A 13,370-nucleotide genomic window follows, 5' to 3' on the forward strand; every position below is an offset into this window, starting at 1 on the left:
AATAGATGCAACACAGACTGTCATTAACTTTGACCAAGAAGAAAAAATGAAGGAAGTGTTAAACTAACACTGCACATAGAAATTAAAGTCTGAGGTTTATATTTAGATTAGATTAGAAATACTTTATTCATCCTGGGGGGAAATTCAGTCATTAAGATAAGATAAGATAAGATATTACCGTATTGTTCCCCTGGGGGGGAAATTCAGTTGTTGCACTAACCCAGACATAAGTACAATCAAGAAGAAGTTTCAAAAGTAAGGATAAAAAATAGATAAATAAAGATAGAATACAATTTAGATATATACAATGTTACAAATTGAATTTAGATTAAATAGTAGTAGTTACAGGCAGTATTAAAAATGATTCGGTAGTGACAGGTTGACATGGTGTGATTATGGTTGGTAATGACAGATTAAGCAATAAAGAAAAATAAATATGGGTATGTAATATGACCGTGAGTTGTAGTAAACAATAATAATGTAATATAACATAATATAATATGGCAAAGATAACTATATAGTATAGTATTTTATGCATTATAATGCCAGCAGCAGTCAAGAGAGTCATTAGTAGAGTAAGCGTTCAGTCTTGCACCCTGGTGGGATGATGCGCCTATACACAATAATAAAGAATATCAGATAATATTAATAGAAGAAGTAATTCATAAGATATAAATACAAATACAATGAAAATAATGATAATAAAAGTATGTACAGAAGACAAAATAAGCTATGTAGAAAATAAATGTGTAATATATGATATCTTAGATAACTCATATCCATATATCTTCTTTTTGGGCTTTTACTTTGAAAGTTTTTGTCCTCTGTGATGTATTTCATTCCACTCTGGGAAGACCAAAGTCACTTTTTCCACCATTTTTATCATTACCCAATGTTTATCAACTAGGGAGGTTTAGGGTTTCAAATATTAAGAGAATTTAAAATTTAAAGGGGATGATGATGAGGATGAAGAGGATTTAAGCAGTGATTTAAAGATTTTAAAACAAACAACATGGACGTTTTTATAAAGTTTGTGTAAACTGTTAAAACTGGGAAAGTAAAAAGCACATTAAGTAGAAAAGTCTGTGCTCTCACATTACAGAGTTCAGAGAACAGAGGTTTCTAATGTTTTCCCTGACATTGCTCATTGTTAGTCACCCTGGATGAAGCATTATTTACATATAAACTCAGTGAGGAACCTTAAAATGGGCAAATCTGTGTGCTTTTGTGTCTGCTCGTCCATATTGGACGTATCAGCGTGGGTGTGCATCTATATGCCCGGGTGCATATGGCTCAGACATACTTAATGCCCTGTACGGCCTACAGACATCACAACTCCTGTGGTGCCAGTCCATCTGTGTTGAATGAAAAAGACTTCCCTCTCCAGTAGACGACAGCTCACACCATCCCGATCAGAAACAGGAAATCAGACGCAGTGAAAACCCTTGGCTCGGCCCTGCCCTTCTCCCCTTGCTGCCCATAAACCAAGAACAGTCAGAACCAGCAGCCCTGCCAGACTTGAGTTAATACCCAGGGGACTTTTATTTAGACTCACTGTAAGGAAAGTATTCCAGGACTTTGTGAAAATCCTGCTAATGATGTAGCAGCATTAACAAGGCTGAGGCTGATGGAAGCAGAGCCCCACTGCCTGTGTTCTGGTGGTAATGATTCAGCTCACAGGGCGGACTTTTTCTACAAGTAATCGTAGTTTTTGTTAGTTCACTGCCTGCTGTGTGAACATTAACAGTAATAGAAGTCAATAAGTTGTGTTGGCACTGAGGAACTGGAGAACGTACGTTTCAAAAGTGAAGATATTATTTAAACCTGCATGTTTTTAATGGCCAGTAGGGGGCGACAGCAATGGTTGTACATCAAGCATAATTCAGTGAAACCAGATGGGAAAACAACCTTTCTTATAAGTTATGATATTGATTTTGTAAGCATTTTCCTTATAAGATTATTCTTAATCTTCGGTTTCAAGTAGGGCTGTCAAACAAGTTTTTTCAATTGCGATCAATCACTGAATTTCAGTCGTAAAATGCAAAATTTTGGGGCCTTTTTTGCCTTTATTTGATAGGAAAGCTGGAGAGAGACAGGAAATGTGGGGAGTAGAGAGAGGGGGGGAGACATGCAGCAAATGGTTGAGGTCGGGAGTCGAATCTGCGACCGCTGTGATGAGGACTGTAGATTCTGCACATTGGGCGCACAGTTAAGCCCTGTTTCCACCAAGCGGTTCAGTTCAGTTCATCTCGGTACGGCACGCATTTTGTGGCGTTTCCATTGACTAAAACTGGGACAGAACCCCAAATTACCTAGTCGTACCGTCCCACTTTTTGGAACCCTTCTGTTGGGGTGCCAGACATACCGATCCGACCCCAGAAGGTGGAGCTAGAAACACTGCAGTCCGTTGATTGGTCGAAAGAATCGTCACTTCCCGTGCGACAGCAGTAATAAAGAACAACACATAACCCGCCATGTTTAAATCTCCAGTGGACTTCGGGAAGATAACTTTTTTTGTTTGGAAAACGGCGTCAAGAAACAGCGTTCCATTGTTGACTGCGGAGGTGCAGACTTTGCTTGCGTTTTTCTTCTTCATTGCATTTATTAGCGGGGTACACTGTGTCGTGCTGCCATGACGTCACGCTGTTACATAGATGATGCGGCTATCGGCATCCGGCTTACACGCCGCCCACCAAGTAGGGCATGTCTGGCTGAAAAGCAAACAGGATCAGGCGTTACCGATCCGACCCGTACCAAACTGTATTGATCCATAACAGACCGCTTGGTGGAAACGAACCATTAGACCACTAGTCCAACAGCGCCCCAAACACTGAATTTCAATCGTAAATTTCAATGAAGTGCAGTTTAAACTGCATATTTAAAATTCTTTTTTGTGTGTTTTAAAATTTTTGACGTTTGATTTGGTATTAACAAGGTAAAGAAATATCAACAGACCTCTGTAGACTGCGCGATTTATGGCATGTGTTTGTATGGCAGGAGTTTTGCTGTTGTCATCCCTGCGCTGTCTGTCCAATTGTCAAAGGGAGGACCACCGAGCAGAGTATGTGGAGTTCAGTCAGAAAAATAGTCATACAAGAAATACTAATTCAACAACAGTCAACAGTGCTGTCTTTACATTAAACAGATTGTAAGGCAGCCCCTGAGATACAGTCTCCCACAGTGGTGACCGGCCTGCCTTCTACCTGTGGATAATTTCCATCTGCAGGTGGATTCGCACACTTCAAAATAGTGCCCTGTCTCCTTTTTGATGTGGTTGCCCACTGATATCAGTCTGATTAGCTTGTAGGTGGTAACTCAAACTCTGGGTACTTTGGTCATATTTATATTTCATTTGACACAAAGTGCATATTACATTTGGCATGTCAGTTGAGCCGTCTGTGAGTTTTTGAAAGTGAAGTGTGAAAGCAGTAAAACTCTGCTGCGGTGAACTCTGTTGTACCGAAGGGGACGAAGTAGCAACAAGTGGGATTAACGAGTCAACAGAGATGATAATGATTGAGGCTGTCGCAGAGAAGTGTTTTCAATTGTTTTTTAGGTATCTGGTGGCAAACATTTTACAGATTGATTCATTATTACAGCTCCTGTAACAATGCATGTATCCAAGTGGTCACTTCGAGGTCCAAGAAATCAAGATGGCGACTGCCAAGACAGTGAAATCCAGGCTTAAACAATAGTTCACAAACTTCAACTGCTTCTTTTTTCCAGTCTATGTTTGCAACACATCGTGGAAGAATTTAGTTCTCTGGCTGTGTTCGCTCTGTTCTACAAGTAGAGGTTGTCATGTTCTAGGCAAGACACACACACTCTCCCTCCCTCTCTTTCTGTCTTTCTCTCTCTCTCTCACACTCACACACACACACACACACACACACACGCTCACACACGCACAGAAGCTCACTGGAGGACTCAGGTTTCTGTGCAGGTTATTGAAAGGGACAGGCGTGCCCCTGAGTGCCACACGTGGGCACCGGGTGGTCAGAGGAGAACAGAGGTTGGCAGGACCCAACCTTTCACTGCCCGAGCTTTCACCACGGACAGAAATCACCAGCCAGGCTTTAGCAATGCCCTGCCAGGGCCTGCCCACACACTCACTGCTCTGTGTGCAAAGTGCAGACTGTGCTGTGTGGAGGACTGCTCCTGTGTGTGTGTGTGTTTGTGTGTGTGTGTGTGTGAAAACTCTGTGTGTGCACGTCTGTAACTATTAATCCCCCTGTGTGTGTGTTTGCACTGAATGCATGCACGTGTTTCTGCACAGTGGACAGAACAGCTGGTTCCAGAAGGAGGTCAGCCATTGTCAACAGGAACACACACTTGCATGTTTGTCTGTGAAAAACAAAGCAGTCTGTAGTCTTCATCAGTTACTCTCCGTTTTTTTGGCCACCAAGACGAAGAATGCGCGTTGAGTATTAACACGACACATGCGACAGCAGCTGAAAGAGCTTCTTTGAAAGATATCTGTCCTTTGTGTCGCTGCATTTCTTCTTTTTATTTTAAAAATGTGTAAGCAGTGAGTGTAGAAAGAACCGCTTTATGTGATTCAGTATCCACATTTACACAAGCAGCCATCCAGAGAGCATCACAGGAGAGAAGTGTTGGATGGGAGGACCTGCAGCTTCCAATCCAGGTATCCATATATAAATAAATGAGTGAAAGGAGAGAGAGGGAGAGAGAGTAAGAGAGAGTGTGTGTGTCATGTGCTTCTTGGGCAGCCTCCTCCATATTCATGCGTTACCCTGGGGACGGGTGGATAGGCTATTGTGGGAGAGCACGAGTGAAAGAGGGAGACAGTTACACAGAAAGGGAGTGAAGGTGTGTGTGTGTGTCTGTCAGTGTGTGTGTGTGTGTGTGCAGGTCTAAGGGGTTTGTGTTGGAGGGTTGTCTCTGCTGGAGTCTGGCTGGTCCCCAAAGACCTGGGGGCCAGAGAGCAGAGCAGGTGGAGGGAGGGCAGGGGGGTTAGTATCCTCAGACAGGTACAGGAATGCCCAGTGGGCGGTCTTCCAGTGCGCACACACACACACACAGAAACACACACTCTATTTCCTGTTTTCCTGATAAACCCACAGTCGCTGTAGGTCTGTTTAAGAACCGTGGAACTCTGTTTCAGTGTTGAAACGGTTCTTTGTTATGATCCTGTTTCCTATGAGAAGTTGGAAAAATATGTTTTGTGTTCACATGGTGGGAAACCCCTGCTACAGGTGCCACACACACACACACGCACACAAACACACACACATACGGATGAAGAAGGGCAAAAAAAGGAAACAAGAGGAAACAACGTAGCCAAACAGAGGTCAGCTGTGTTTGAAATGGTTCTCAGCAGTACTTCCTATTTCTCTCTGCTCTTGCTGCTGCTGCTGCTGCGGCTTCGTGAGACACAGGCACACACATTCACACACACAGCCATGCTGCAGTAGTGACACACAGAGTTCAAGACAGTGTGAGCTTTTGCCCCTGGGCTCACATGAGAAAAATACAACAAATGATTCTAATCTGTGAAACATAAAGCCAAAGATGTGGTAACAAAGACATAAAGACACTTTGTGCAGCGGGTAAATACATCCTCTCACAGCTTTGATGCTGATTCTCCACCTTTTGTCTCCAGTTGAGAAAGCTATTCAACGTTGTCCTTGATACAGAAACAGAACAAACTTATCCATGGAGTAAATTATGGTTTTAGGAAACTAAAACAATACTGCATTATATTGTAATATTTATAATGGCAGTTTTTATTTTTCACACAGATGCCAAGAATAGATTTTTTTGAATGATCATGGTCGTATAGGAAACAAAAATGTGTCTTTATACTTTTTTAGTGGCACTAGAGTCCAAGACAAATTCCTGAACAAGGACAATCATAACACATCATATCAGATTGATCAAATCGCATTGCATCATATCATCTCGTCTCGTATTCAATTATATCTATTGTATTATATGGTGTTGGATTGTATTATATTGCATATTATATATTTTTTTGTATCATATCGTATCTGTTATTTTGTAACGTATTGTATCCTGTTGTATTGAATCGTTTTGTATCTTATCTTATCGTATCCTATCGCATCGTACTGTTTGGTATCTTATCGTATCGTATTGTGTCATATCGTTTTGTATCTTATCTTATCGTATCCTATCGCATCGTACTGTTTGGTATCGTATCATATTGTATCATTTTGTAACATATTGCTTCGTATTGTACGATACCGTTTTGTATCGTATCGTATCTTATGGTATCTAATTGCATCGTACTGTATCGTATCGTATCGTATTTATCGTTTCGTAACATCTTGTAACATATTGTTTCGTATTGTATCTTATCGTATCTTATGGTATCTTATGGTATCTTATAGTATCATATCTTATGGTATCGTATTGTGTCTTATGGTATCTTATGGTATCTTATAGTATCATATCTTATGGTATCTTATTGTGTCTTAAGGTATCTTATGGTATCTTATAGTATATTATGGCATCTTATGGTATCTTATAGTATCATATCTTATTGTATCTTATGGTATCTTATGGTATTTTATGGTATCGTATCTTATGGTATCGTATCTTATTGTATGGTATCTTATGGTATCGTATCTTATGGTATCGTGTGGTATCTTATGGTATCTTATTGTATCGTATCTTATGGTATCTTATTGTATCTTTTGGTATCTTATGGTATCGTATCTTATTGTATGGTATCTTATGATATCGTATCTTATGGTATCGTATCGTATCTTATCTTATCGTATCTTATGATATCGTATCTTATGATATCGTATCTTATGGTATCGTATCGAATTTTATTGTATCGTATCGAATCTTCTGGTATCTTCTGGTATCTTATGGTATTTTATGGTATTTTATGGTATCGTATCTTATGGTATCGTATCGTATCTTATCTTATCGTATCTTATGATATCGTATCTTATGGTATCGTATCGTATCTTATCGTATCATATCGTTTTGTATCATTTTGTAACACCCTGCTTCGTATCGTACCATACCGTTTTGTATCGTATCTTATGATATCTTATGGTAACTTATTGTATCGTTACATTTTGTAACATATCGTATCGTGTCGTATCCTATCCTATTGTATCATTTTGTATCATATCAAATCATTTCGTATCTCATCGTATTGTTATGTATAATACCTTATTGATTGCGTTTCGTATTTTTACATATTGTTTTGTATTGCATGGTATGGTATTGTTTCATATTGGATCGTATAACACTGTATTGCATCATACAGTATCACATTATAATGTGCTAAAGGAGTAAAACAATTGCTATCTCACTCTGTGAGGTGGCGGTATGGTTGCAGTAAAACTATCAGAGTGAGATTAACTGACTTGATTAACCTTTAAATTATTTAAACATTACTTTTCTAACTACATCTATATTAGAAAGGTGTGTTGACAAAGTTCGTCTTTAACAACATAAAATGCAATTTGAAATAGGCTCTGAATCATAATACATTACTATAATGTTATCTCAATAATATCAGCCTTCAATTATTGCAGCCATGTTGGGTTGTTACGTAAACATACTTTGTGATTGCACCGTTCCTTCTGTAGTGGTTGATTTTGCTGGTTGAACTGCACCAGTTGAACATGTATCAGCAACACAGTGCTGTTTTGTGTATTTACACATACAGTAAGCCTGATGATATAAATAGAAACTCTGCTAGTAGCATCTTCCGGCAGACCAGAAGTGGTGAAATGTTCTCACCCACAGAGGAGCAAAAATCCAACAGATACAGTTAAAACATGGTGTGCTTTATGAGGATTGTTTTAGACTCCTTTGACAAACATATCTTAAAATTGATGCATTTTGTCATCTATTAAATAAGGTGATTAAAATCATCTTAAAGGTCACAAACAACTATGACATTAGCCATTGAAGTGATAAGAAGACAATGACAGTAGTTTGTCTGTGTCCTCTACAACAGCCTGCTGTCAACATACAAGTTGGACCATGAGAGACACTTTGTCATCCGAAGCTGGTATATTTAGTGTGGTGATTAACACATGACCTCACACAAAACATCCTTTATAAGTTCCTGGATACCTGTAACTGTACTTCACCACAATAAAAAAAAGAGGTTGATTTATTACGCCCTTGCATGTCACAAGGTTTTCAGCTGAATTGGCTTCAATTCACTATTATTTGACGTCAGTTAGCCTTGTTGCCTTTTCAAGGAGAATTTTGCCACAAAAATGTCAGAACATGGTGAAAAATGTCACAATTTCCACAAGTCTGAAGGGAAGCAAGATTTTTCTGATAAACAAAAAGGGACTGATATAAGACAGACGACCAAAGCAGCATTGTTTGATTAATTACCTTAAAAAGAGTCAGGCCTTGAATTTCATTTTGCTTTGATGAATTCTGTCTTGATTGACTCAGAAGGATCATTTAAAACCCCCTCTTTTGAGAATTCTATCTGGTCTACTGATAAACTTATATATCCAATGTTTCTTTGAGGACAACTAAAGCTGCATTTTTTATTTTCTTAATAGTTACCTAAAGTAGTATCAAGTAGAGATGAGTCTGCTAGCTCCTGAAACAGAGCAATAATTTTACAGAATCATTGCCAGCAGCGGAGAAGCAGTTGTTGTAAATGAAATGAATTAATATCTGATGAGTAATGAGTCGTCACTCGTTCTTTGTTTTCAAAGCTGTTGTACTCAGACCTTCCCAAATTATATCATACTCCGAGTCACCTCGGGGATGAAGTCAGAGTGTAAATATCTTCCTCATCTGCAAAACGTCTGAGCTCAGAGTGTTTCCACTGTAAATCCTGCCTTTCCTCTTCTCCGCTGACACACACACTCAAACGCACACACAGATACTTGTCTACATTGTTTCCTTTAGTTTCATGATTCGCACTTCTTTCTATTAATGCTCAGTTCATGTTTCAGAGCTGAACGCAGACTTTAGAGAAAGGAAGTGCGAGAGAAAAGAAAGGGGAGTTAAAGTTTGGTTCATATCTGACCCATGTTCTCATTTCCTGTTCAGCGCCACATTGGCAGTACGCCAAAATCAACAGGTGATGCTTATGTTTATGTTTTCTCCCTCTTTATTTCTGTTTATTTGCATGTCAGTATCATGATTGCATGCAGATATCTGCGTCTGCATTCGACAGATCGTGCTTCACACACAGTGAGAGACAGGAAGCAGGTTTGTGTGTGGAGGACAAGGTTCACTGGAGGGCCCGTCTCGCACAGCCCCTGCTCCTCTTTCAAATCCCTTTAACATGACTGAAGCTGTCCCCCCCCCCACCCCTCCCGGTTCCTACCTGTTTCTCTCTATCCACAGCAGAGACTCTGAGACCTGGAAGAAGGCAACTCTGCTCCAGTGCAGTTAAATTTATCCCACAGATACTACTCCTCCCCTCTAGTAAACAGAGATGTTCTTGTTTTCTACTGTATCTCTCTCTCTCTCTCTCTCTCTCTCTCTCTCTCTCTCTCTCTCTCTCTCTCTCTCTGTCTCGTCCATTTGTTATGTGTGTTAAAAGTGTGTGTGTGGCGGTCATGTGTTTATCGCTGTGTGAAAGGTGCTTACTGTTTCACAGTTGACAATCGCGCGGGTGAGACTTGAACCATGAACCAGACATGACCATCTACCACAACAACCTTGCCCTCTTTTAGTTCCTTCCTGGGTTTCTGTGTGTGTGTGTGTGTGTGTGTGTGTGTGTGTGTGTGTGTGTGTGTGTGTGTGTGTGTGTGTTTGTGTGTGTGTGTGTGTGTGTGTGTGTGTGGCATTATATTCAGAGAAGTGACGCCCGAGTACATTTACACTAACCACTGATGTGACATTAAAATGAAACACACAAACTCTTGCCAGTCTTGTATGTAAAAAAACACACATTTTGCTGCCGGGCGTCACTCTTCAAAGTGATTAATTATGTAATAAATAGTTATATTGATTCGTTATTGGAAGGGAAATGTCACGCCAAAAGTCATTGATGACATTAATAACTCGTGAGTCATTAACCTCATTGAACAGTATTGAGAAAAATAAAACTCCTTTGATGGATGAACGTATCGGAGCAGTAAGAATAGAAGCCTTCTTACCTCATATACCTCCTTGGAGTCACTTTACTGTGGCGCTGCACTACCACCTGCTGGCAGAGCTGCTGCACTACACTGCATTGTATTTCTATGTGTGCCTCAGACTCACAGTACATTGCTTTTAGGTTTATGATGGAGGAAACTAATGTGTTTAACTGTTTGACATCAACAGAAAATAAATGCATGTCCCATCTGATGTCCACTACTATTTTTTTCCTGTAAAGTGCAAGAGTTCACTTTACCAAACTCACACAGGTCTCTTTTCCAACATTCAGCTTGGCACAACAGTTAATCTCACACCCTAAATACTCAGAGGCAACCAGAACACTTCCAAGGATCAGCACTTGATACCTAAAAGCCCTCTCATGTAGTGGTGTTCAAACAGGCATTATTTAGTCCATGAAGTAGCTTGTGTTTACTTTTTTTCCTGCACAGAGTGGATTCTGAAAAAAGGAAATTGTGATCGCACTTGTGCTACAAAATTTCTGCACAGTAAAAAAAACCACAAGTGCTCACTTGCTCACAAAGACAGGAACTATAAATAGATGTAAAATATGTTTTAGGGGTGCTGGTGGCCTAGCGGTCTAGTCATCCCACGTATGGGGGCTATAGTTCTCGTCGCAGAGGTCGCCGGTTCGACTCCCTGCCGGTCTACCATGTACTGCATGTCTTCCCCCCACTCTCTGCTTCCCACATTTCCTGTCTCTCTTCAGCTGTCCGATCCAATACAGGTGAAAAAAGCCCAGAAATATATATCTTTAAAAAAGAAAAAAAGATGTTTTAAAAGTAATGAAAAGATCAGCTCAGAGCATTTTATTGTCCATTGTAGGAAATTCTGTTTCAGTTTACTATAATAATTGCACATAATATTTCCTTTCATTTATTCGGATATCCATTAGCTGTGGGCGAAGCAACAGCTGTACTTCCTGGGTCCACCCAAACACATAGAAATGTTTGCTTCAAGGGGCGCCCCATGTAAAGAAGCTATAGTCTTCTTCACAGAGGTCGCCGCTTCGACTTTCAGCCAGGTCCATTTGCTGCATGTCTTCCCCTGCTCTCTACTTCCCCCTGGTTCCTCTCTATCTTCAACTGTCCTATCAAATAATGGAGAAAAAACCCAAAATATAGCTTTTAAAACGTAGGCTTCATCACAATACACAATCACATAACAGTCTTTCACAACAGTAAGCTCAAGAAAAAAGAAAAAAGCTGTGCTCTTACACTACTGTAACTTTAAAAACTATAATATACACTCTGCATGTATTCATTATGAAACCATTGGGATAAAGAGAATAGCAGCTCTTCCCTGCATTGGTTGCAAACTACAAAAAACGCTATCTTCTCAAACATCAAGTGTAAAAAAACACAATTGACAGAAGCTCTTTTGCACCTGTGTATTGCTCCTAAACTGTTGTTTTGTGCAATGCACTCAATATGAGGAGTGTCCAATTGACAGCACATTCACAAATCAAAACCAGAACCAGGTTTATTTGGGCGCTGTTATCCTAGTAGTTTAAGTATGCGTCCCATAAACAGAGGCTGTAGTCCTCTTCTTTCATAAAAAGTCAAAAGTCCCCCCAAATATAACTTTTAAAAAAGAGCCAGGATTATTATCAACTAATGTTTGGATGAAAAGTGTTTCCTTGTTTTGAAGTATCATATAAGAAAATGATAGAGATACGAAAACAAAAATATTCATTCTTATTCATTGAGTCTTTCCAAGAGGCAGCTGTGGCTCTGACTCTTAGTGTTGGTGTTTTGATCCTCAGCTGCAGCAGTTTACATGTTGAAGTGTCCTTGGGGGAAACACTGAACCCTGAATTGCTCCAGTTGGAACGGCTAACAGAGTGCGAGTGTGTTTGAATGGGATTAGTTTAGTACTGATGGGCATTTAGTGCAGCATTCTCTGCCATTAGTTTAGGACTGTCTGTGTGAATGGGTGATGTAATGTTTAAGTGCCTTGAGTGGTCAGAAGACTGGAAAAGCACCATAAGAGTACAGTTCACCTTCCTCTATTTACAATTCAGATATATATAATAAAACGATATAAAAATACTGTCTTTCAAAAAAAGTGAAACAGCAACTGTGCAGGAAATTGCAAAATACTAAAGAGTACAAAGGTTGACAGAATGAAGTGTAGTGAATACCTTCACTAAAATCAATGTTTTTAAGAATGCATGAAGACTATTTTGAGTATTAGTCTAATAATCTCTTCTCCTCTTTTCTGTTTGCTTCTGTTTCAGTTCCATGTCCCCGTTCAGTATTGACAGCATACGGCGCCCCCGCAGGTCAGAGTCTCCAGATTCGAAAAAGAGAAGAATCCATAGATGTGACTTCGAGGGCTGCAATAAGGTGTACACCAAAAGCTCCCATTTAAAAGCACACCGGAGGACGCACACAGGTCAGTGACTTCTCAGTGCCGATGTTTGACTGCAGTGATTCTGTTTTTATCATGTTTATGAAGAACTTTAAAGAAGTGCTGAAGCAAAATGTTCATAAGAAGCTGGTCCAAGGTTAATTCCAAAGGAGAGCAGAGCTAGTTCAGTTATAAACCACAAAACAAGAATAAGGCAACAGAGTGTACACAGGTTTTTCTGTTATTTGAATATATGATGAACAATGAGTATACATTTTTGCATATTTAGATATAAAAACTGTTCCTGTAAATAATTTATTTTATTTTCTTTATTAATTTTTTAAAATATTTTGGGGTGTTTTGCCTTTATTAGATAGGACAGCTGAAGAGGGACAAGAAATGTGGGGAGTAGAGAGCGTGGTAAGACATGCAGCCTCTGTATATGAGGTGTGCGTTTAAGCCTGTAGGCCAAAGGCGCCCTGCTGTTAATATTTAATGTCAGTACCTTTCAGCATCCTTAACATCCATCAAGTAAATTGACTAATTTGTGCACATACATACGTAGACGCTTCCACACATGACCAAACATCAATACATTGATGTATTTTTCATGTAGCCTGACAGAAAGACAAAGGTCAAACATGGAAATCTTCCCTGACTTGAATCTAATTAGACACAAAATCAAAACAAGCTATCCATGAAGGGTCTTTATGGGTGAACTCAAAATGAAGTCCAAAAATAGGGCGTCACTTGGCCTAGTGGTTTAAGCATGCCCCATGTACAGAGACTATGGTCCTTATAGTAGCGGTCACTTTTTGCTGGTTTGATTCTGACCACAGATCTTATCCAAAACAAACCTTTCTTACTTTGATTCAGAGCTGCCAAAATAGTGACAAGTAAAAACTTTTTTTCTATTACATTTCTCA

General features: G+C 39.6%; 1 protein-coding gene across 1 annotated transcript in view; it reads left to right on the top strand.

Annotated features, from left to right (window-relative positions):
• klf12b (Kruppel-like factor 12b) overlaps positions 1 to 13,370 on the top strand; it is a 67,981-nt gene that overhangs the window by 46,761 nt on the left and 7,850 nt on the right. The window contains 1 exon segment of the mRNA XM_034694571.1: positions 12,332 to 12,489. Within this exon segment, the coding sequence (XP_034550462.1) occupies positions 12,332 to 12,489 (158 nt within the window).

Source organism: Notolabrus celidotus, chromosome 10, assembly GCF_009762535.1.
Source record: "Notolabrus celidotus isolate fNotCel1 chromosome 10, fNotCel1.pri, whole genome shotgun sequence".
NCBI classification, from domain to species: domain Eukaryota; kingdom Metazoa; phylum Chordata; class Actinopteri; order Labriformes; family Labridae; genus Notolabrus; species Notolabrus celidotus.